The sequence below is a fragment of the Lithobates pipiens genome, unplaced genomic scaffold, assembly GCF_037356315.1.
Source record: "Lithobates pipiens isolate NorthernLeopardFrog02 unplaced genomic scaffold, aLitPip1_a1.2 Scaffold_25, whole genome shotgun sequence".
NCBI classification, from domain to species: Eukaryota; Metazoa; Chordata; class Amphibia; order Anura; family Ranidae; genus Lithobates; species Lithobates pipiens.
Window position 1 is genome coordinate 165,635,780 of NW_027507787.1, and position 20,954 is coordinate 165,656,733.

The window sequence follows — 20,954 nt, forward strand, 5'->3', positions numbered from 1 at the left end:
GACCAACACAAAGTGGCACATAATTGTGAAGTGGAAGGAAAATGATAAATGATTTTCAACATTTATTTTTACTAATAAATATCTGAAAAGTGTGGCGTGTATTTGTATTCAGCCCCCTTTACTCTGATACCCTTAACTAAAACCTAGTGGAACCAATTGCCTTCAGAAGTCACCTAATCAGTAAATAGGGTCCACCTGTGTGTAATTTAATTTCAGTATAAATACAGCTGTTCGGTGAAGCCCTCAGAGGATTGTTAGAGGACCTTAGCATACAAAGAGCACCCTGAAGGCAAAGAAACACACCAGACAAGTCAGGAATAAAGTTGTGGAGAAGTTTAACCACTTAAGCCCCGGACGAATTTGCAGCCCAAGGACCAAGCCCTTTTTTGCGATTCGGCACTGCGTCACTTTAACTGACAATTGAGCGGTCGTGCAACGTGGGTCCCAAACAAAATTGTTGTCCTTTTTTTCCCCACAAATAGAGCTTTCTTTTGGTGGTTTTTGATCACCTCTGCGGTTTTTATTTTTTGCGCTATAAACAAAAATAGAGCAACAATTTTCAAAAAAATGCAATATCTTTTACTTTTTGCTATACTAAATATCCCCCAAAAATATATAAAAAACATTTTTTTCCTCAGTTTAGGCCAATACTTATTCTTCTACATATTTTTGGTAAATAAAATCACAATTAGCGATTATTGATTGGTTTGCGCAAAAGTTATAGCATTTAGAAAATAGGGGATAGTTTTATAGCATTTTTATTAATATTTTTTTTTTACTAGTAATGGCGGCGATCAGAGATTTTTATTGTGACTGCGACATTTCAAGGGATATGAATACTTTTTCAAGGCACTGTATATGTGTGGTTGAACCAGTATATGACCCTGAGAAGGAAGGGGGGAGACAGGGGAGACGTGGCTGATGTGGATTCCTGCACCATATGCTAATTATGGCTTCTCTATCATTAGACGGTCATATGTATTTGGTAAGCCTACATTTTTGACCATCTGGTGGAGGTTCCTGGTTTGCTGTAGCGCCCATTTCAAGATCCTTTGGTGGAACATTTTTCATTTACACACGTTGTGGACTTTTGCACTATTACTTTGGGGACATTTTTTTCTTATTTCTATTATGCACTGTTCAAAGTTAGTTTTGTGTTATGTTGAGTAGCGCAACACAATTGTTTTACATGCATACATTTCATAAATATGTCTGATGCTTTCCTCACCACACACCAGTCTACTCGAGATATGAGCCAATGTATGACCGTCATTTCTTGGACAGCCTTTGTAACTCCAGCATTGAGATTTCCCTACCACAATTCCCAACTCTATCCCAGATCACCTGGGAGTTTTTTGGTGCATCACTCCTTATGCTGGATTAATAATAATAATAATAATATTATTAATAATAAATTATAAATTACACAGAGTAAGGGGGAGAGCAGGAGGGCAGACCTGGAAGCTCAAGCAGAGGGACATCTTCTCTGTACCTCCTTAGAAACATTGGAAACTGTCAGCTTAGCCTCTACCAAAAGTTCAAACATAATTTCTGGATGGTCTGACCTTGATGACATGATTTATAAATCCTTATCTGAAATCTATCACCTTGAGGAACTCCTTATTTGGGGTCCATCCATATTAAGTTCCATAAATATCTATGGCACCGCCAATTTTACCAACCATCCAATCCCAGCCTTGCTGATTTCAGATAAGATCTCACACAATGCATAACCCTCCTCTCTGCAGTAAACCACCTTCAATGATAATAAATGTTTAACTCTATAAATGAGAACCTTCAACCCCCCCCCCCCAGGAAAAAAAACTTTAGTCATAGATAAGCTATCAGAATAACCATTTACCTGCTTTTTGCTTTTGGTTGCACTTTTTGGCAGGAAAAGTACTGCTCCACAAAAGCTTTGGGCCTGTAATAGCAACAAAAGCCTCTCTGTGACACCGTCCTGATTCTGTGTGCTGTGAAACACAACTAGCCATTGCAAACAATGTCATTCGAGCATGCACACATGCTGCTGGGTTGCATATATCTACACACCTGATGGGCAATGATATGTAACCTTTGGTATTGGGAATTTTATAACTTGCAATATATATATATATATATATATATATATATATATATATATATATATATATATATATAAACATAGAAAAAACACCTAGTACCAAAGGTACGGTGAAGAACACCTTGGGGTGGTTGATAGACAGATGAAACTGAGTGTATAAAATTATACATTTTTATTACAAAATATCAATAAGATACATGTACAAACAACGCATATCAAGCATAAAAGTTGTATCTAATACCCTGATTGATACAATTATATAGATGAGTCACCATCCTGATGCAAAGGACTGGCGGCGATCGACCCACAGTGTATATAACACCTTACATGTTACAGACTACAAGTCCTTCTTCGGAGGTTTTATGTTATTGATTCAAATGGGTATGGAATTTCTACTAAGAAAAGGAAAGTATGCAAACAAATTCAACATTAATACAAAGTCATAATATCCATGATTGATCAGCTAAATAGCAAACCATGCAGCATATTAACATAACATGTGATATGGAACATAAACTGGTTTACTTACATGGCAAACAATTCACATTAATTGTCTGCGGACATGCGTTCCCCTGTCCATCCTGTGATGGACCTGGATGTGACTTCTTCACTCCCGACGTGCCGGGGTCCTTACCCGCTCCTACCACTTTGTGGTGATGGCGCGGTTTCAGACATCCATTTCCTTACAGAGCAGGTCCCTTCTGGGCCTTCGTATTTGCGCATCGGTGGCGTCATGACATGTGACGCGGTTCCGCCCCTCTGTTGGGGGGGCAGGGCTGCGCGCTGTGTCGCCGGGGAATTCCAGGGAGATGGAAACCATTGCGCTAATTCATATCGTGATCAATATCGCCATTGGATTGAATCAGGATGGTGACTCATCTATACAATTGTATCAATCAGTGTATTAGATATGGCTTTTATGCTTGATATGTATTGTTTGTACATATTATTATTGATATTTTGTAATAAAAATCTATACTTTTATACATTCAGTTTGATCTGTCTATTAACGACCCCAAGGGGTTCTTCATCGTACCTTTGGTACTAGGTGTTTTTTCTATGTTTGCTATATTTGGGTCAGATAGACCAAAACTCTTTCACACACAGCCCCATCCATCCCTGCACGCTTTATATATATATATATATATATATATATATATATATATATATACTGTATTTATATATGTATTTACAGGGCCAAGACAAGGGGTGGGCAGGGAGGGGAAGCTTCCCTGGGCGCAATGGTTTACTGTAAGGATGGGGGCACCTTCATTCTGTCACAATGCTGGGCAGATTGGCATCTTTGCTGTAGGTGCTGGATGACCTTTTCCCAGCAGTATGTATATATATATATTATATGTACTGTATATATTTACCAGATGTATGTAGCCTGATAACTTTGCTGTCAGCTGCCGTCAGTTTGTATCAGAGTCTTATTCCGTCTGCAGTTTGCAACAAAAGGTCATTAGCATCCAGTGAACTGTCCATTTTTATTTATCATTTTGCTCCTATGATACCATTTTATATTATTTTATATACTGTCCTGTATCTTCTGCTGTATCTCTTCCTATAGATTCCTGTTCCTTTGAGCCATGTGTATACAATATCAGGCTCCTTTGATAATGCCTTGCTTGTAGCACAGATGTTCAGTACCCTCTGCCCCAGATACAACAAAAAGAAAAATTAACCGGCTGTCCAATATGCACAAACATTGCTAGAAAAAGAACCGAAAATCTTGATTTTAAAAAAAAGTACGAGGCAATCTGCGAGTAAAGCCTTTTTTAGCATGAAAACCCCATTTAATTCACACAAAACCAAATATAAACAAAGTCCATATGCTTTCTCAAGATAAGTTTAGCCGTAGAAATCTTCACATTAGTTTTCATGCAGTCGTTGGAATATAAAGTATGGCTGAGATATCTTTCTTTTTTTTTCTTTACCGAGGCTAATACAGGATCTTAGCTTGCAAATGCTAGCTGGAAGAGCATTAAATTAGGCAGGAATCTAATAAGCATTCAGTGTGAATATGCAGAGCTCAGCCCTCTAATCTACCAGAGTGTGTTTAAAAGACTGTTAGAGCTTGCTGAAAGTTTGCCAAAGCTACAACCAATGTCCTTGGTATTGGGGTTGATTTACTAAGGCTTAATTCACATCTATGCATGTTGCTTTTCATAGTTCCTGAAGTGCTTTTTGCTGTGCTTTCCAAGATTTTTTTACCATGTTTATACCTCGATTGTGCTGTGATTTACAATTAGCGTTTTGCTTTTTTTATGCTTTTTTTGAAGGGGGGTGGAATTTGTGGTTGGCCAGATTTAAAAACGCGAATTGAGGCAAAATTGCAGTAAAAACACACTACATGCTTTTCTTCAGCTTGTTCGTTGAAATCTATTGAACCAAAAGAACAAAAAAAAGCAGTTTTGAACCCTCTCAAAAACGCAGAGGCACAAAAATGCATTGATGCAAACGTGTCCCATAAGAACCCATGTTAAAAAAAATTACCTGCATTTTTGCGAAAAGCAAAAATAATGAAAGAACGCATTGGTGTGAGTAGAGCCATATGCCCCATACACACGATCGGAAATTCGGCCAGCAAAAGACCGATTAGAGATTTTGGTCTGAAAATGTGATCGTGTGTATGCTCCATCGGACTTTTGCTGGCCAAATTTCAGACAGCAAAAGATTGAGAGCATGATCTCAATTTTTCGGTCGGAGAAAGTTCATATCCGAAAATCCGTGTATGCAATTCCGATGCACAAAAACTCACGCATGCTCAGATTTAACTACGAGATAGAAGCTATTGGCTACTGGCTATTGAACTTCCTTTTTCTAGTCCCGTCGTACGTGTTGTACGTCACCGCGTTCTTGACGGTCCGAATTTGGTGTGACCGTGTGTAGGCAAGACAGCTTGAGCGAAATCCCGTCTGAATTCCATTGGGAAAACCATCAGAGCTTTATCCAACCAAAATTCCGATTGTGTGTACGTGGCATAAAACTGGAGAGTGCAAAATCTGATGCAGCTCTGCATAGAAACCAATCAGCTTCCAGGTTTTTTTGTCAAAGCTTAAAGAGGAAGTAAAGACAGTAAGGCACTTTAAAAAAAAAAAAATACAACCTGCAAGGCAAAGGCATAATGAGCTAGTATGCATAGCATACTAGCTCATTATCAATAACTTACCTGAGAACGAAGCCCCCGAAGCGGTCCTCCTCCTTTATCTTCACCGCTGCCATGTATCACTGGAGCTGACACGAGTGGCATATCGCCGTGATCTGCGGAATGCTCAGTGCACCTGCATGCCGCTGTCTACGGTGCATGCGCCGTAGACAGCGATGCCTGTCCTTTTGTAAATATCTCCTAAACCGTGTAGGTTTGGGAGATATTTCTTGGACCTACAGGTAAGCCTTAATCTTGGTTTACCTGTAGGTCAAAGTGGTTTGTAAGGGTTTACAACCACTTTAATTGAACAAGCTGAAGTTAGAAGCTCAAGCTGATTGGCTACCATGCACAGCTTCTACAGATTGTGCGCTCTCCAGTTTTAGTAAATCAACTCCATTGACTGTAATCAACGCAGTAGCAGCAAGGGAGGCTCTCTGCGCACCCCTAACACAATAGCTCCACAAGCTGGGAATCCCCATTAACACTGTATTGATGAGGGGATCAAGCAATTTTCTTTTCTGGTTGAGTGGGTCCAGGAGTGGGTGAAACACATTGGAGGGGCATGGTCTAGGTCAGTGGTCTCCAAACGTGGCCCTTTGCTTGCCTTTATCTGGCCCTTGAGGCACTTTTCTTCCCACTGATATGATACACTAATCTCCCACTGACACCAACAATGGGGCATAATTCCTATTTCTCCTATTGACATCAATAATAGGGCACTATTCCTCCCACTGATACCAATAATGGGACACTATTCCTCCCACAGATACTAATGTTGGGACACTATTCCTCCCGCTGATACCAATAACGGGGCACTATTCCTCCCACTGATACCAATGATGGGGCACTATTCCTCCCACTGATACCAATGATGGGGCACTATTCCTCCCACTGATACCAAAGATGGAGCACTCTTCCTCCCACTGATATGAACAATGGGGCACTATTTTTTCCGTTGGTAACGAAGATGCATTGTTAACTCCCACTGATGGCAGGACAATTTCTACTCCCACTGGCCACAGTACCGCCCCCCTGAAGTCTGAAGGACAGTAAACTGGCCTTTTGTGTAGAAAGTTTGGAGACCCCTGGTCTAGGCAGATGGAAAGCTGAAGCCTATTTTTAAAAATGTTAAGTCTTAGAATCGGACAGTTTCAGTGTGCGCTTCTATCTTCCGCTGAAATAAATGGTGCTGTGGCACTATGCGTTTTGGCATGTGCGGTTGCTGATGCGTGGGGGTACCATGAAGAATGGCGCCTGTATGCCTCTGCTAAACAGCAGTGCATTTAGGGAAAGCGTGTAAGCACCACTTTGCTCTACAGACAATAACAAGGATGTGGTGAACGGGGGCAGCAATCTTGCCAAAATGGATAGGCAACAAGCAGAAGATAAAGGGGCTCACCAAATCTGCTGATTCTAAAACTTCAAGCACTTCAAAACAGGCTTCAGCTTTTCCTCCGCCCAGATCACACAGCTCTAACACGTTTCACCCACTCCTAGGCTTAGTCGACTAAGCCCTGTAGTGGGTGAAATGCATTGGAGGGGCATGGTCTAGGCCAGTGATGGCGAACCTTGGCACCCCAGATGTTTTGGAACTACATTTCCCATGATGCTCAACCACACTGAAGAGTGCATCAGCATCATGGGATATGTAGTTGGAAAACATCTGGGATGCCAAGGTTCGCCATCACTGGTTTAGGCAGAGGAAAAGCTGAAGCCTGTTTTGAAATGTTTGAAATATTAGAATCGGATGGCTTCAGGGAGCACCTTTATTTTCTGCTTGTTGGCTGTCACAGCAGTCACATGAATAGGAGCTTTTCACAGAGGTTCCAGGTTGAAAAGGTGGCCAGGGACTGTAGGTGACAGCTCCATCACTGTAGTGGAACAGTGGAGTCGGCTGATGTATATATACGTACAGCTGGCATTAAAGTGGTTTTAAACTCTATTACACCACTTATATCAAGTAAGACTTAAAATTAAGACTTACTTTTAGGTACTGTGAATATCTTCTAAACTTGCACAGTTTAGGAGTTTAGGAGATATTCAGAGTGCATGTTGCCGGTGGCTTCATCGGCGCTTGTGCTGTGAAGGTCCGGCTTAAAGTGCCGGACCTTTAGAGTCCATGCCAGAAATGGCGGCTACCACACGCATTCATGGGACTAACATCATCATGCCGCCGGCCACTTATGTAGCCAGAGGCCGCAAACCCGGAAGGAAGACGAGGGGAAGATGTCAGCTGTCTCATCGCTGACATTGTGGCGCCGGAGGGCTTTGTTCTAAGGTAAGTTTCTTATAACGTGCTAGTATGCAATGCATACTAGCATATTAGGACATTGACATTGACATTGCCTTGCAGGACCTACTCCATAGGTCCCAGGAGGCCGTTCAGAAAGTGCAGCACAACTTGCACAAGCGCAGTGGGGAGCTGACTGTTAGCCACTAGGAAGTGGCTGTGAAATAAAAAATTGCAATGACTGCCATTTAATTCTCTAGGGTCTCTGATATATATATATATATATATATATATATATATATATATATATATATATAATGTTTGGGGGTTCTAATTAATTTTATAAATGAAAAAAAATACAAAAAACATACAGATTTTAACTTGCAAGCAACAAAAGGCCTGGTTTTCAAGGGGTTAAAGTAGAGGACAAACATACAACTGTCATAAATTGGTCTGCATAGTTTAATTTATCTGATGTTGAATATTCAAATTCTTGCATCTGTCCCATCTTCTTGGTCCAACCAGAACAGATAGACAAAGGTTTCACCAGTGCACTAATATGGCTACAATCACCATTGGCTTGAAGCTGAAGTAGTAAAACTCAGGGCCTGGAGAGTGTCACACAAGACAAATTTATAGGAAGGGTTGTCACCCCGCTATGAAATAGCAATCATCTACAGGAATAGGAGAGCAGAAGATACAGGACAGCAATGCTCTGTGTTTGGCAGAATACAATCTCCGCACAATTCATAGTCAACTTGTTATTGTAACAAATGTTGTAAAGGTCAAGTCGAAAAAGAGCACCCCTTCCAAAACTAAAAGGAGATGGTTTAATGGCTTAAAGGAAAAGTCCACTCCAAACAAAACATCATCACATACACGCCATCTCATCTGCCCTGTGGCCCATATATTGTAACTTTACGGAACTATAGTCTTTAAAATTCGTAGTAAATTGTGAGGTTTTTGCTTTGCCAAAAAGCAAACCTGTCGGAGAAATGTTGTCATTTGCGCAAAAGAAGATCACCCTTGTTCACATTGAATGCGGCTTTGAAATCGTGTGACTTCATCTTAAATCGCACAATTTCAAAGCCGCCTGCCAGTGGAACTTTGAAGACATCAGAGCGTGAAGCCATGTGTCACAGATGTCTATGCAAGTCACACCCAAAATCCCCAAAAGTAGTGCAGGAACCCTCTCCTCCCCACCCATCCCCTCTCCTTCCCTCTTCTCTCCTCTTCTGCCCGTGTAATCCTATTGCCTGCAGCTGCTCCAGTGCTTGTAAAGTAAAGAAACATAATAATTACTCTGATCCTTTCTGTTTTAGGTCCCTGTTCAGTAGTGTGTGTGTGTGAGGAGGAGAGGGGACAGGTGGGGAGGAGAGCAAAGGGGTGGAGAGGAGAGGGGATGGAGGGGAGGGGTGAGGAGGAGAGGGGAGGAGTGGAGAGGGGGGAGGAGAGGGGATGGGTGGGAAGGAGAGGAGAGGGGTGGGGAGGAGAAGGGAGGGGAGAATTTTGGAGGAGTTCGGCTAACACACAGACTACAGAAGAGACAAGGAGTGAGGGAGGGGGAGAGGGAGATGCAGACAAGCTGAGGATTGAGCTGGATTATGGAGGCACTTAAACAAACCCCTCTATCAGAGATCCACAGCCATGATAAAGGTGGTCAGTTTACAGAGGGGGAGACAGGAACAGGCAGGTATTGTAAAACATAGAAAGGGACAATTGACATGGCAAAAGCACTGGGTTATATCATGTGCCTTAAAGGGACAGGAGCATTTTTTTTAAGGTTACAACCACTTTAAATCAGAATGTACCTGCACCCAGACTATGCATATTAAAGTTTTTCATATTCCTCACAAGAAGAAAAAGCACATTAAAACAAGTTCTCATTCACCTCTGTAGATATATGGATTTTGTAAAGAAACCTGCCTTCAAAGTTCACAACAGAGGCCCTAAAATCACATACACTTCCCTTTTTTTATGTCATGGCAGCAGAAACTTGCCAGTGCGGGAATCTTAAGACCCCTTTCACACTGGGGCAGTTTTCAGGTGCTTTAGCGCTGGAAATAGCCTCTGCTAAGCGCCTGAAAATCGCCTCCCATTCATTACAGGCGGTGCGCTTGTGGGATGTTCCATAAAGTCCTGCAAGCAGCATGTTTTGTGGTGGGTTGGGAGTGCTGTATTTAGTGCTCCCAAAATGCTCTGCCCATTGTAATGAATTTGAAAGCGCCGCAAAACTGGCATTTTAACCCTTTTTTGGGGGTTAAAATCACCCGCTAGTGGACGAAAAGTGGTGCAAAAGCGCCACTCAAACATCGCTAAAGCATCGCTAAAACAAGCGGTGCTTTAGCGCTAACGGCACGGGCGCTCCGTGTGAAAGGGGTCTAAGAGTTTTGTTGGGATCTTTGAAAAATAATAATCTCACAATACAACTAACTACAGAGGTCAGTGACTGCTTGTTTTGAAACTTTCTGCTTGTTAGAAATACATAAAAACTCATAGTCACTGCAGACTGCATTTGGCTTAACGTTCAAACATAGGCAAAACTTTTTTTCATTTTGGATATAGCGGGGGGGGGGGGGGGGGGGGGTATAACTTCTGCCAGATTTTTTCCCCAGTGTCCCATTGGAGAGATTTACCATCACTTCCTGTCCCAGGCTGAATCTCCTTAAATGGGAACAAAGAACAATAAAATCTGGCAGGTGTTTTAATCCATCTGCACTCTGTCCGAAACTGAAAAAAAAAAAAAGTTTTAGTTATACTTTAAACACCTATACTTTGGATACATGTGTACTGGGTGGCTTTTAAAGGCACAAGGAGATTGAACTTGCTCTTGAGATTTGAGCTCCTATCAGTTATCCAGGATATGTTCTTCTGCCAATAAACAGCATGATAGATGGTAGATATTGAGGAACAGAGATAGGTCGTAACCCTGTGGTTAACTAATCCTGACCTGAGCCCTTTATCAACAAAGCCATGTGATCACTGTGTCATGCATTATTACATTAAATACATGGCATGGATGGTGCAAATTATTTTGATAGATCATTATTGCTAGATACTGGGAAATAAACCTTCATGATCCCAAAGGTAACCGGATATTCCATAGATTAATTATCTATGTTTCTATCCATTCATCTATATTTATCTGTCTAGATATATACCAGCAAGATAATCCTGCATGCAACCAGAAGCAACCAGATACTCCATAGAGACATCTATCTATCTATCTATCTATCTATCTATCTATCTATCTATCTATCTATCTATCTATCTATCTATTTGTATCTATCTATATACAGTGTCTATCTTTATACATAGATACGGGGGGAAAATCCTTCATGATCCCAAAAGTAACCAGACATTCTATAGAATATAGATCATCAATTATCTATGTTTCCATCCATTCATCTATCCGTATCTATTTATCTGTCTACTCTAGATAGATACCAGCAAGAAAATCCTGTATGATCCCAAAGGCAACCAGTTACGATATAGATCATCATTCTATCTATGTATTTATTCACTTATCTATCTATCTATCTATCTATCTATCTATCTATCTATCTATCTATCTATATCTATCTATCTATCTATCTATCTATCTATCTATCTATCTATCTATCTATCTATCTATCTATCTATCTATCTTTCTATATCTATCTATCTATCTATCTATCTATCTATCTATCTATCTATCTATCTATCTATCTATCTATCTATCTATCTATCTTTCTATATCTATCTATCTATCTATCTATCTATCTATCTATCTATCTAGTGATGATTGTTCTGGAGTTTTCCTGTAAGCCATGTGTATTCTTGCCCGGAGTCGGAGTCTACTCTGTGTTTGGTTTATAATGAAGAATTCTCCAGTAATATTTCTAAAAGTCGCAGTCGGTGTAAGGTTATATTCTGCAGATCATGTAGAACTATCTGTCGGTGAAGGAATTCTGTGTTGCAAATTATTTTAATGTAAAAATGCTGTAAAATGTGCTGACGGAGCCATGGGATAGATTGCGATGACTGCTGGGCTGCCAGGTGTGCGGCGGGGAGGAAATTAGTGTGCGATTTCTATATGACTCACTGTCACAGATCCCAGGGTATAAATCATTAAACGTGATTCATGGAAATACACAACAATTATTTGTAAGAATAAACAGAGAGAGAGAGAGAGAGAGAGAGAGACACACACACAGACATCAGCACAAGGGACATACAGACATACAGACTCGGGGGAGGATGAGGATTTAACCCCTCTGGCTCCAGAGAACTTCTGAGGGACTCAAGACACAGCTGGAGATGTACTAGACAGAGCGGTACCTCATTAGATGGTCTGTGGGTGCTGCTTCCCAGAACCGAACTGTTCTCGATGGTCCCTTGGTCCGCGTCCTTTAACCCTTTCCAGTCCAGTGCCGCCCCATCGCTGCCTACAGAGAGAGTAAAGGGTTCTGTATTAAAGTAAAACTACAATGCCATCGCTTGCTGTCGTTATTAAATGTGTCATAGTTAAAGACCAACTAATCCTTCAATTTACATCACCTAAATACGTCTTACTGTTCCTTTTCTTTAAAAAGCAGTCACAGCCTTAGTAGAAATGCCTGTCCACTGTAAGCACGCTGCTGAGAAGGGCAATTGCTGTCTGCGGGAAAGCAGTGGTCTCTCTGCATAGTTCCAACACGCCCCCTGAGCTCTCCAAGCAGCAAAAAGCATAAGTTTTGCTGATTGCAGATCAGTCTGACTCAGCTAGGAGGTGTCTCAGACCTCTGCAGAGAGACCTCCGAGTCCACACAGAGAGTAAGGCTGCATTTACACATGAGCTTCACATTTTTGGGTGCTTTGTCATGCATTGTTATGTATGTTTTTGAGCATTTTTGAAAGTTTTTGTACAGCGTATTGAAAGCATTTTTAAGCTTTGGTGATTTTGTATTAGCCAGAAAATAGAAAAAATGTGTAATTTTTAATACTTATCTATTATTATTATTTTTTGTTAGGGTTAGGATTTGGAGTTAGGGTCAGGGGTTAGAGTTAGAGTTAGGGGTTGAGGTTAGAGTTAGAGTTTGGAGTTAGTGTCAGGGGTTAGGGTTAGTGGTTGAGGTTTGGGTTCGGAAGTTAGTGTCAGGGGCTAGAGTTAGGGGATTAGTGTTTGAAGTTAGAGTCAGGGGTTAGAGTTAGGGGTTGAGGTTAGAGTTAGAGTTTGGAGTTAGTGTCAGGGGTTAGGGTTAGTGGTTGAGGTTTGGGTTCGGAAGTTAGTGTCAGGGGCTAGAGTTAGGGGATTAGTGTTTGAAGTTAGAGTCAGGGGTTAGAGTTAGGGGTTGAGGTTTAGAGTTGGGGGTTGAGGGTAGGGTTAGGGTTCGGAGTTAGGGTTAGTGGTTAGAGTTGGAGCTTAGGGTTAGGGCTTGAGGTTAGGGGTTTGGATTGAGTTAAGGGTTCGGAGTTAGGGTTAGGGGTTGAGGGTAGGGTCAAGGGTTAGTTAGGGGTTGAGGTTAGGGTTCAGCGTTAGAGCTAGAGGTTGAGGTTAGGGTTCAGAGTTAGGGTCAGGGGTTTGAGTTAGGTTTAGGGGTTGAGGTTAGGGTTTGGAGTTAGGGTTCAGAGTTAGAGTTAGTGGTTGAGGTTAGGGTTAGGGTCAGGGGTTAGAGTTAGGGGTTGAGGTTAGGTTAGAAGTTAGGGCCAGGGGTTAGAGTTAGGGGTTTGATTTTAGGGTTCGGGGATGAGGGAAGGAGTTGGGGTTCAGAGTTAAAGTTGGAGGTTACAGTTAGAGGTCAGGGTTAAGGGTTAGAGTTAGGGGTTAATTTATTTATTATTATTTAATTATTTATTTATATATTTAAAGGTTAGGATGGGGTTAATTTATTTATTTACCTATTTTATGTATTATTTATGATTATTTATTATAATTTATTAATATTATTATTAGTTATTTATTGCATTTGAGCAGAAAATTGCTCAAAAATGCACATCAAAACATGCATAAAAGCTCAAGAATGTGCGAAAAAAAGGCTTAAAAGAGCACCATCTGTTCAAATTGAACTACAAAAGAAGCTCCAACACTTTGTTTGTATTCAGGTGACTTGGAGTGGAGATGTGAACCAATTCCATAGAGAATGATTGATTTTTTTTCTCCTCCAGTGTTCTGGAGCTTCGAGCTACAAACTGCTCAGGTGTGAATGGGGCCCGGGGGTCCTTCTCTGCAGCATGCCATTCATGTCATTCCAAAAGTAATTTTCAATTGTTTTAAATCTGATGCTTTTGGTTAAAATAATCCCTGATGATCCTGTTATGAAGGACCTTGTTGGGACACGCCCAGTTACAAGGTGACGACGTTCAGTTCTGTCTCCCAGTTGTGGATTTGTGTTGTCACTCTGTCACACTCCAATGCAGACTATAAATCCTCAATTACAAGCATATAATCTACATTTTCACCCCTTATCACCAAGATGGTAAATTAACATGACCATGTTAGTGTGCCCTTCGAGCTGTCAGTCGCCTCTGAAAAGTGTTTTTCAGAGTTGTGTTAAGAAGTGGTGCATGTTTTAACGAGGCCTTGGCAATCAAAGGGATGGTCACTAACCCACAGCAATGATGTGCTCAGCACCGGGATGGTGGGAACCCCTCATAATGGACACAGCAGGTGTACAGTGCTGGGAACTCAGAGTCAGCACAGGGATGGTAGGAGCACATCATACTGGTCACAATATGTGTACAGACCCGGGAACTCAGCACAGGAATGGTGGGACCCCCTCATAATGGACACAGCAGGTGTACAGACCCGGGAACTCAGCACAGGAATGGTGGGACCCCCCTCATAATGGACACAGCAGGTGTACAGACCCGGGAACTCAGCACAGGAATGGTGGGAACCTTTCATAATGGACACAGCAGGTGTACAGACCCGGGAACTCAGCACAGGAATGGTGGGAACCTTTCATAATGGACACAGCAGGTGTACAGACCCGGGAACTCAGCACAGGAATGGTGGGAACCTTTCATAATGGACACAGCAGGTGTACAGACCCAGGAACTCAGCATAGGGGTGGTGGGAACCCCTCATAATGGGCACATTAGAGTTTTGAATTTTCCAGCTCCTCCTGTTACATTCTCTAGAACAAAGAATGAATAAAGAAATATAGTAGGGATGGGGGAAGCCCTCATAATGAACATAACAGGTGTAATTCAGCACAGAGATCTAACCAAATGAAATGATGCCAACTGTCCCGGTTTGCTGGAGCTGTCGGGCATCTTTGACCTCAGTCCTTCTGATGCTGTGTCCCAGGTCATGTCCTGGCATCACAGCGTCACGAACTGGGAACAATGTAACTATCACTGAGAATGCAGGAATTTCAGACACTACAGATATAGCAAATCACATTCAATGGTGTTATTAACAAAAGGAACCAAATAAGAGAAGCTCATTGTTCACATACACTTCACCTCTACAGCATCTTCCAAAAACCAAATATCAGATTCGAGAGGACTGACCCTTTAATAATAACATCGCATCAAGGACATCACTGACAGCGAACAGTTTAATGATAGATGTCTTAGTAGCGCTCTTGAACCAAAACAAGAGGGATAAAACTTTACATCCAGAGTTCTGAGGCAGCTCCTCCAAAATCGGGAGTAATCTACAGAAAGTAGAAAGGGTGAGCGCGCCAACAATATAATGTGAGTCCAATCCATCTTTATTGCACACGACACGTTTCATGAGCTTCTCTTCCCCTTCATCAGGGTGTTGAGGCATGGCCTCGGACTGCCACCATGATACTATACATCCTTAAAGTGGTTGTAAACCCTCCCCCACAACTTTGTCCCATGTAAATCAGCATAAAAAACCCTAATGAACACTGCTTGTAGATATCTCCTTACTTGCTTAGTATTGTTGTAATCCTTGTTGTTCTGTAGAATGAAGTCACTGAGCATGCCCAGATCTCCCCTGATTTAAGGCACGCTCTCTATGTGTACTTATCTATCTGTTATCAGGACTTCCTACAGCACAACACTGAACTCTGCTAATCACTCAGAGCTTCCTCCTACATACCATGTGACCTCACATACAGTCAAAACTGCAGCCATTACTGCAGCCTTATCAGCTGAAGCTGATAAGTCTGACAAAGGCAAACATTAGACATCGGCACAAGTAAATACTATGAAATAAACAAATAAGCTATGAACAGGGAAGCAGGGTTGCAATAGAAATGTTGGATTGAGAAGGAGGCTTGGTTAACAGTACAGGAAGTGCTCAATGTAAGGGCGGAAATACACTCCACTGTGGACTCAGAAAACAATACTTAAGATGGTGCTGCCTAACCCCTGGAAATAAGATTTTTAAAGTTTCTGTAAACAGTAAGTAATATGTGATTTGGGCTGGATTACAGTGGCTATAGTCTGATAATGACTTATTATAATGGACTAAATGAAAAGAAGCATCAGAGTGGGAGAGTTTACTTCCTCTTTAAACCAGCCATACATAGATCAAAAGTTCAGCAGGGACTGGCCTAATTGCAACCCATGAATCAGCAGGCTGGTTGTACAGAAGTTGATCTTTCATGTCTGTTTTTTTTTTAGCACTGTAAATTATGAGGTTATGGGGGGGGGGGGGGGTTCACCAGGAGCCAATTCAAATCTGCAGCATGCACATGTGCTGACTTTTCACTCCTTTTCCACAGGCTATGGGCAGGGCTGTGACAAAACTGTATTCTCTAAGGCCTTGTTAATACATGTGGCTGAGCATGTTTCTTTATCGTACATCATGGGACACAGAGCCTTAAGTAATTACTTAATGGGTTATGGGCCACCTTCAGGTGTTGACACTGGTATACCCAATCAAGGAAGTTCACCCCGAATATAACCCCTCCTCCTTCCTCTAGCACATCAATTTTTTCGCCAGTGTCTAAGGTGTTGGTCACGAGTGAAGATGTGCTCTGAGGAGCTCCAAGAGGGATCCATGCTAGATTTAAAGCGGGAGTCCGCAGTTTTTTTTTTTTTAAAGCCAGCAGTTACAAATACTGCAGCTGCTGACTTTTAAAATAATGACACTTACCCGCCTAGCGCGCCCGCGATGACGGCACCCGAAGCCGATCTCTCGATCGATTGTCTCTCGGGTGCTGCCGCCGCCATCTTGGGTATGGGAATCAGGAAGTGGAGCCTTTCGGCCTAATTTCCCGGTTCCCTACTGCGCGAGTCGCGCTGCGCAATAAAGATGGTCCCCGCTGTCTCTGGGATCCGTGTGTTTCCCAGCAAGCAGTGGGGGACCTTCGGAAAGGGGCGTAGATTCTGCGGAAAGGGGCGTACCTTCTGCAGAATCTACGCCGGAAGTGGGTGCAGATACCTCTACTGTACAGGTACCTGCACCCCCATCCCCCCTGAAAGGTTCCAATGAATGGAAGGTCCACTTTAGGGTGGACCTCCGCTTTAAAAAACCTCCACAACTGGATCTATCCACACCACTGAGGCCACATGATGGTACCCAGGCCTTGCATAGAAGAACAAGGTTTTGCCTGTAACACTTCTCTTTGAGGAACCAGGACTCTTTTTGGTCTTGCTACATTACCTAATGTTGCTCCTGAGGGGTTCTATACAGGTCCAAAGGAATGGAACCCCTATTAAAAGGGACCTGGTCTTTGAAGGTTTAACTACGCTGCCCACTGTGATGGGTAATATTTGGATATGTCTGTTTTTAGCAGTATCCTGCAACGAGGAAAGGGTAAGAGAAAAGCATAGGAACTGCAAAGTCCACCTATGACTTTTCTTTCAATATGCAATATTGTAATGCTTTAAAACTCATCTAGAGGGAGTAAAAATGCATATATCCTATTAATCTGTGCTAAAATTTACAGCGTGTGTCCTAGCAGCTGGAGGGGGTTCTTCTCTCCCCCCAATTGGGGAAACTGAGTGGCTGGAGGTACATGTACATGCATTTGTAACAGCAAAGCACTAGAGGCTGACACCTCACCCACCTCACCCCCCCCCCCCCCTCCCGAGGGGTGCGAGGTGGCTTCTGGCTAAAATACATTTATTTGCCTGTTAAAGTGTTATCAAACACAAGCCGATTATTCAACAGCATGGCGGCTGCAGCCTCTTCTCCTGGTCTCAGACTGAAGCCATCTGCGCACGCACATGCACGAGGCTAAGGTTTTTACTTGAAAGAACGAGGAGGGAGGATTGAGGAAGGGGTGTGGCTTAAGCGGCCAGCGCTGCGAGCATCCTTGGAAAGCATAGACAATCAGGTTTACACCTTAGGGGCTAAAAGCTGTGCTCTGAGAACTAAAAAATGTCTACCAGAGCAGCTGAAAGCAAGGCTGCAATTGGATACAGGAGCGCTGGGGCATGTGAGGGTTGTACACAGGCATTTTCAGTATATGAAAAGGCATTATTGTTTAGCATCAGATTAATCTGCTGCCATTGTTTTTCCTACTATTGCTCAGCAAATAGAACAGAATAGAATTCCATGCTTAGCACTATGGCTTCCAAGGTTACTACTAAGGCACCAAAATTTCAACCCCCAGGCGCTTGGAACTCCAGCCATGCCTCTACACTCATCCTCGCCGGAGATACAGATATGGCAAGCCAGGGTGAGTCTTTGGAACCGATTGGTGGTGCAACTGCTTCTCACACTTCAGCCCCTGTATATGTGACTGAACCTGCAATATCCTCTGCCCTGTAGGGCTTAGAAGGAAAATTAGCGGCTTTAACCACTTCCCGACCGGCGCACGCCGATGTACGTCGGCAGAATGGCACGGGCAGGCATATTTGCGTACAGGTTCGTCCATTTTTATATGCCGCCCTGCGATCGCGTGCTAGCTGCCGGAGGCTCGCTTGCGTGCCAGTCGGGACCCCCGTGAGTACGGTCGCGGGTACCACAAACTCAATTGCCGCGGGGATACCCGCGATTGTCTCACGGGGCGGCTGAACGGGGAGATGCCACTGTAAACAGCATCTCCTCATTCTGCCTAGCAACAAGTGACGCTGATCTCTGCTCCATGTGATTGGAGCAGAGATCAGTGTTTACTAACACAAAGCCCAGCCCCCCACAGTTAGTAACACGCCCCTAGGAACACTTAACCCCTACACTGCCACCCCCTGGTTAACCCCTTCATTGCCAGTGTCATTTACACAGGAATCACTGCATTTGTATAGCACTGATTGCTGTATAAATGACAATAGTCCCAAAAATGTGTCAAAAATGTCCGATGTGTCCGCCATAATGTTGCAGTCACAATAAAAATTGCTGACCGCCGCCATTACTAGTAAAAAAAAAATTATTCATAAAAATGCTATAAAACTATTCCCTATTTTGTAAACACTATAACTTTTGCTTACTGCGATTTTTTTTACCAAAAATATGTGGAAGAATACGTATCAGCTTAAACTGAGGGAAAACATTTTTTTTTATATATTTTTGGGGGATATTTATTATAACAAAAAGTAAAAAATAATGCGTTTTGTTCAAAATTGTCGCTCTATTTTTGTTTATAGCGCAAAAAATAAAAGCCGCAGGGGTGATCAAATACCACCAATAGAAAGCTCTATTTGTGGGAAAAAAGGGCGTCAATTTTGTTTGGAAGCCACGTGGCGCGACCGCGCCATTGTCAGTTAAAGCGACGCAGTGCCGAATTCGCAAAAAGTGGTCTGGTCTTAAGCCAGCAAAATGGTCCGGTCTGAAAGTGGTTAATTGCACACTCCATCCAAAGGGATAGGAAGTGTGCCTGATCCCCCTTCACCCCCCTTAAACCCTTTACCAAGGGAACAGTGGGCACAGGATGAGGTATTACCCTCAGGCGATCACATAGAAAAATAAGCAAATTTTTCCTCTACGGAGGAAACAACAATTGATGAACCATATGCAACCTCACAATCTGAGAGATTGATGGTACAAACTTAAGGAGATGGTTCATTCCACTTTCATGCTACCCCTAACAGAGTCAGCTGAAAGTCTGGTCCCTTCCTTGGGTTCCTTAAAACCTTTACAGCTTTTTTCATGCATTACTAAAAAAGCCTATTTATGCTGAATGGGATCATCCAAATAAGCATTTTTTTCCCTCCAAAGAGTTTCTCAGTTCTATGTAGGAGAAATTCACAAAAGATGGAAAGTTTCAGCAATAGGTGCTGTGATTTCCAGCATAACTTGTCCAGTAGACAATGCACAATTGCTTAAGATAATAAGTTTTTTTTTTTTGTTAAAATCCTATTTTTTCCTGGCAGGTACCATTCTCAGCCTGCAATCGCTGCAATAGGCACCTGTCAGTCCCTAAAAGGACCAGTTCAGGAGGCCCTTAGGAAGGTCCCTGCACAACAGGCCCATGAGTAGCCGAACTACCAAGGGCGCTATGTTTTGCCATAGACTCCATAATTGGACTCTATCCACCAAGCGTCCCGCCTTGCGATTGTGCTAAAACACATGCGTAGTACCCTGAAGTTAAAAGGTTGGTCAGCCTAAGCATCTTGCAAAAAAGCTTCTGACTAGTTCTGCTTTCACGGGGAGTGACTATTTGGGGAGAATTTGGTTAAATACATCCAGGAAAGGTACTCTTTTGCCCAAAAAGAAAGGTATAAACGTCCTTTTATTTAAAACAGACTCCTCACCCCTCCTCTAGGTAGTGGCGACGTCCTCCACCGCCAGACGCTAGAGGAGAAAAACATTCAGCCCTGTATACATGATTGAAGATGCGTTTTTCCTCTGCCCTGCAGGGACTAGAAGAATAATTAGCGACTTTAACCACATCCACTATCCAAGGATAGGAAGCGTGTTAGATCCCCCTCCCCCACCATAGATCCCTTATCAAGGGAACAGTGAGTAGAGGATGAGGAGTTACCCTCAGGTGATCAGGAAAGAAAGGCAAATCGATTACTCCTCTGCGGAGAAGACAACTAGATTTGAACCTTTTTTCAGCCTAGCAATCTGAGAAATTGCTGGTACAAATCTCTTACAGAGATGATTTGTGCCTCTTTCAAGCTACATCTAGTAGAGTCAGCTGATAGTTCTGTTTTTTCTTAGGTTCCTTAAAACCTTCACTGCCTTTTTCATGTGTTTCCTGTACATGTACAAATCCATGCAGAAATTCAACAGATCCATTCTAGATCTAAAAGAATCGAAATCAGTTCCTGAAGATCCACTCCTTTTTATGGAGTCGATCAGGTCAGTAGTTTCTATCCTACAAGGAGGAAAACTTCTGGCGCCTATCGGCATCAGGGATACATATCTGCATGTCCATATATTCCCGCTCACCAAAGATTTCTGCGGTTCGAAGTAGAACAGCAGCATTTCAGTTTATAGCCTTGCCCTTCGGGCTAGCTACAGCATCCCGAGTGTTCACAAAGGTGCTAGCCCCACCTTTAGCCAGGTCAAGGGCACAGGGCTTAAACAATCTTGGCATACCTAGATGATCTATTGCTAATAGACCAATTGGTGTTTGGAGTAAGGTGTACACATTACAACCAGGTTACCTGGAAAAGCCTGGGTTGCATTCTCAACTTAGTGACGTCTCCCTTAA

General features: G+C 42.5%; 1 protein-coding gene across 5 annotated transcripts in view; it reads right to left on the bottom strand.

Annotated features, from left to right (window-relative positions):
- FAM131B (family with sequence similarity 131 member B) overlaps positions 1-20,954 on the bottom strand; it is a 143,249-nt gene that overhangs the window by 85,910 nt on the left and 36,385 nt on the right. For 3 of the 5 annotated variants that reach the window (XR_013262802.1, XR_013262801.1, XM_077455100.1), the window contains exons 2-3: positions 11,788-11,894; positions 1,862-1,924 (exon numbers count right to left, since the gene is read on the bottom strand). Coding sequence is in view for 3 of the 5 variants with exons in the window: in XM_077455100.1 (XP_077311226.1) it covers positions 1,862-1,924; positions 11,788-11,894 (170 nt within the window). In the remaining 2 variants the exon portion in view is untranslated. The remainder of the gene's footprint in view (positions 1-1,861; positions 1,925-11,787; positions 11,895-20,954) is intronic. The other 2 variants (XM_077455102.1, XM_077455101.1) reach the window with 1 other exon arrangement.